At 37.7% G+C, this 1,874-nt stretch overlaps 1 protein-coding gene across 1 annotated transcript in view; it reads right to left on the bottom strand.

Annotated features, from left to right (window-relative positions):
• The window catches only part of LOC122531297 (probable G-protein coupled receptor 158), a 130,414-nt gene that overhangs the window by 64,896 nt on the left and 63,644 nt on the right, over positions 1-1,874 (bottom strand). The window contains exon 5 of the mRNA XM_043659099.1: positions 1,045-1,245. Coding sequence (XP_043515034.1) covers positions 1,045-1,245 — 201 coding nt within the window. The remainder of the gene's footprint in view (positions 1-1,044; positions 1,246-1,874) is intronic.

The following is a 1,874-nucleotide window of genomic DNA, read 5'->3' as shown; positions in this document are numbered from 1 at the left end:
CCATTCAAAAAAAAAAAAAAAAAAAAACAACAACTACCATTCTCTTACAATTCTACTCCATCGCAAAATGATTATCTCTTTAAAACTTCTCAATTTTAGATACACGGTTCGTCCTTCTGATGACAGCTCTTGTTTCAACGTACACGGAGAACCACATCCGCAACTCAGCAATGCAAACGCGCAATCTGCATTTGAAATCAGGCTGAATGTAAAGGATCATACGACGTGAGAATCAGCAGCGTTGATATAATAGAACGCGTTGAGAAGGTAGCACGGGCCTGAGTTAATTATTTTCGGCCGAGTTCGCGATCGCGAACGAACGAAGCAGTTGACTAGCTCGGATTGAACGTCCCTTTGACGGTGGACAGGTCTCAATGAGATTCCCCCCACTGCGCAACCATTTCCAAGACTTTGGTGAAAAAAAAAAAAAAAAAAAAAAGAAATAGTTGCGGCCGACATCACAAAGGGAACTGTAGATTATTTCAAACCTGGGCTTGCAGAAGTTGTTAATCAAAGTGCATCGGAAAGCAGTTCCGAGCTTTGACGTTAAACTGGGATTTGAAGTTGGGAATAACTGCACCGGGGGAAGTATTACAGTAATCGCGCTGCACGGTGAGTCATATAACTCGCCCAGGTTGTAACTTCATGCATTGTAAAACATATTAACTTTTCAATTTTGCAATTTCGCGAATTTTTTCCCGATCGATTTTTCTCAAATTAAAAAAATTCCATTCCGTCCCTTCCGACAGCCTGTTAATTAACGGAAATTGAAACAAAAACCCCTTTGAAACAAAAGTCATCTCGCTAATAAAGTTTAGAGTGACAGAAAATAATAACGTTTCTTTAAATGTAATATTTTACGTGCAGATACACATCATATCAGGGCTCGAAAACGAATAAACGACAGGGGGGAGGGGGGAGAAACTCTAATTCCAGTATTGTCGAGAATTTCTCTCTTTGCTGACTCGAGAAAATTACTTTCGCGAAATACACGAAGCGTAAGAAAGAAATCTAGATTGTGGAGAAGAAGCGTTTGCCGCTTACCTTCACGTTGCCATACTTCCAAGTGAAAAGGGCGACAGCGGGCAGACAGGCGATGACGCAGCACTCTAGGATGAGGATAGCGGTTCTCATCAGCCAATTCAAGGATACCACGCACGGCGAATCGTCCTCGCAGGACTCGCAACCCTCCGCACAGGGAAGACACTCGAACACACCGTCCACGTCGTACTGACTCTCCTCCCCCTAAAAGTATACGTACAAACGTTGAGTTGGACAATTGGAAAATTGGAAAAATATAATTGAGATTGTTGGAAACAGTTTTGGACGAAGAATCATTGAGATTTGGAATTTAGAAACTCGGAGACTCTGACGTTTCAGATACACTTTTTTCAAAATTCTGACAAACAATCGGTGAAAATTTAGAAAATTTTTGACAGGGGAACGCTTGAAATTCTGAACTCGGATCTAATATTTACAATAATAATTACTTACTACAGAATAAATACTAGATATTATAGTATACAACATATATTATATAGTATATTGTATTATACATAATATATACAATTGCTTTTGTATTGGAACATTATTATTATTAGTATTATTAGTATTATTATTATATTAAATATTAAATTATTGGCAATTTATCGGCAATCTATAGATAATTATCATTCAATAACACTAATGTGCCATTGCATAACATATGCTGCGCAGCTCAGTCACTCCTGGCACAATTGATACATTTTCCCCAAAATCTACAAGAAATTCTTCTCTGTTGGTGAAAATTTAGAAAATTTTTGACAAGGGAACGCTTGAAATTCTGAACTCGGATCTAAGATTTACAATAATAATTATTTACTACAGAATAAATA

The sequence above is a fragment of the Frieseomelitta varia genome, unplaced genomic scaffold (genome assembly GCF_011392965.1).
Source record: "Frieseomelitta varia isolate USP_RPSP 00005682 unplaced genomic scaffold, Fvar_1.2 scaffold_384, whole genome shotgun sequence".
Lineage (NCBI taxonomy): Eukaryota > Metazoa > Arthropoda > Insecta > Hymenoptera > Apidae > Frieseomelitta > Frieseomelitta varia.
The sequence above is the reverse complement of the archived record's forward strand: the minus strand, read 5'-3'. Positions and strand labels throughout refer to the sequence as shown.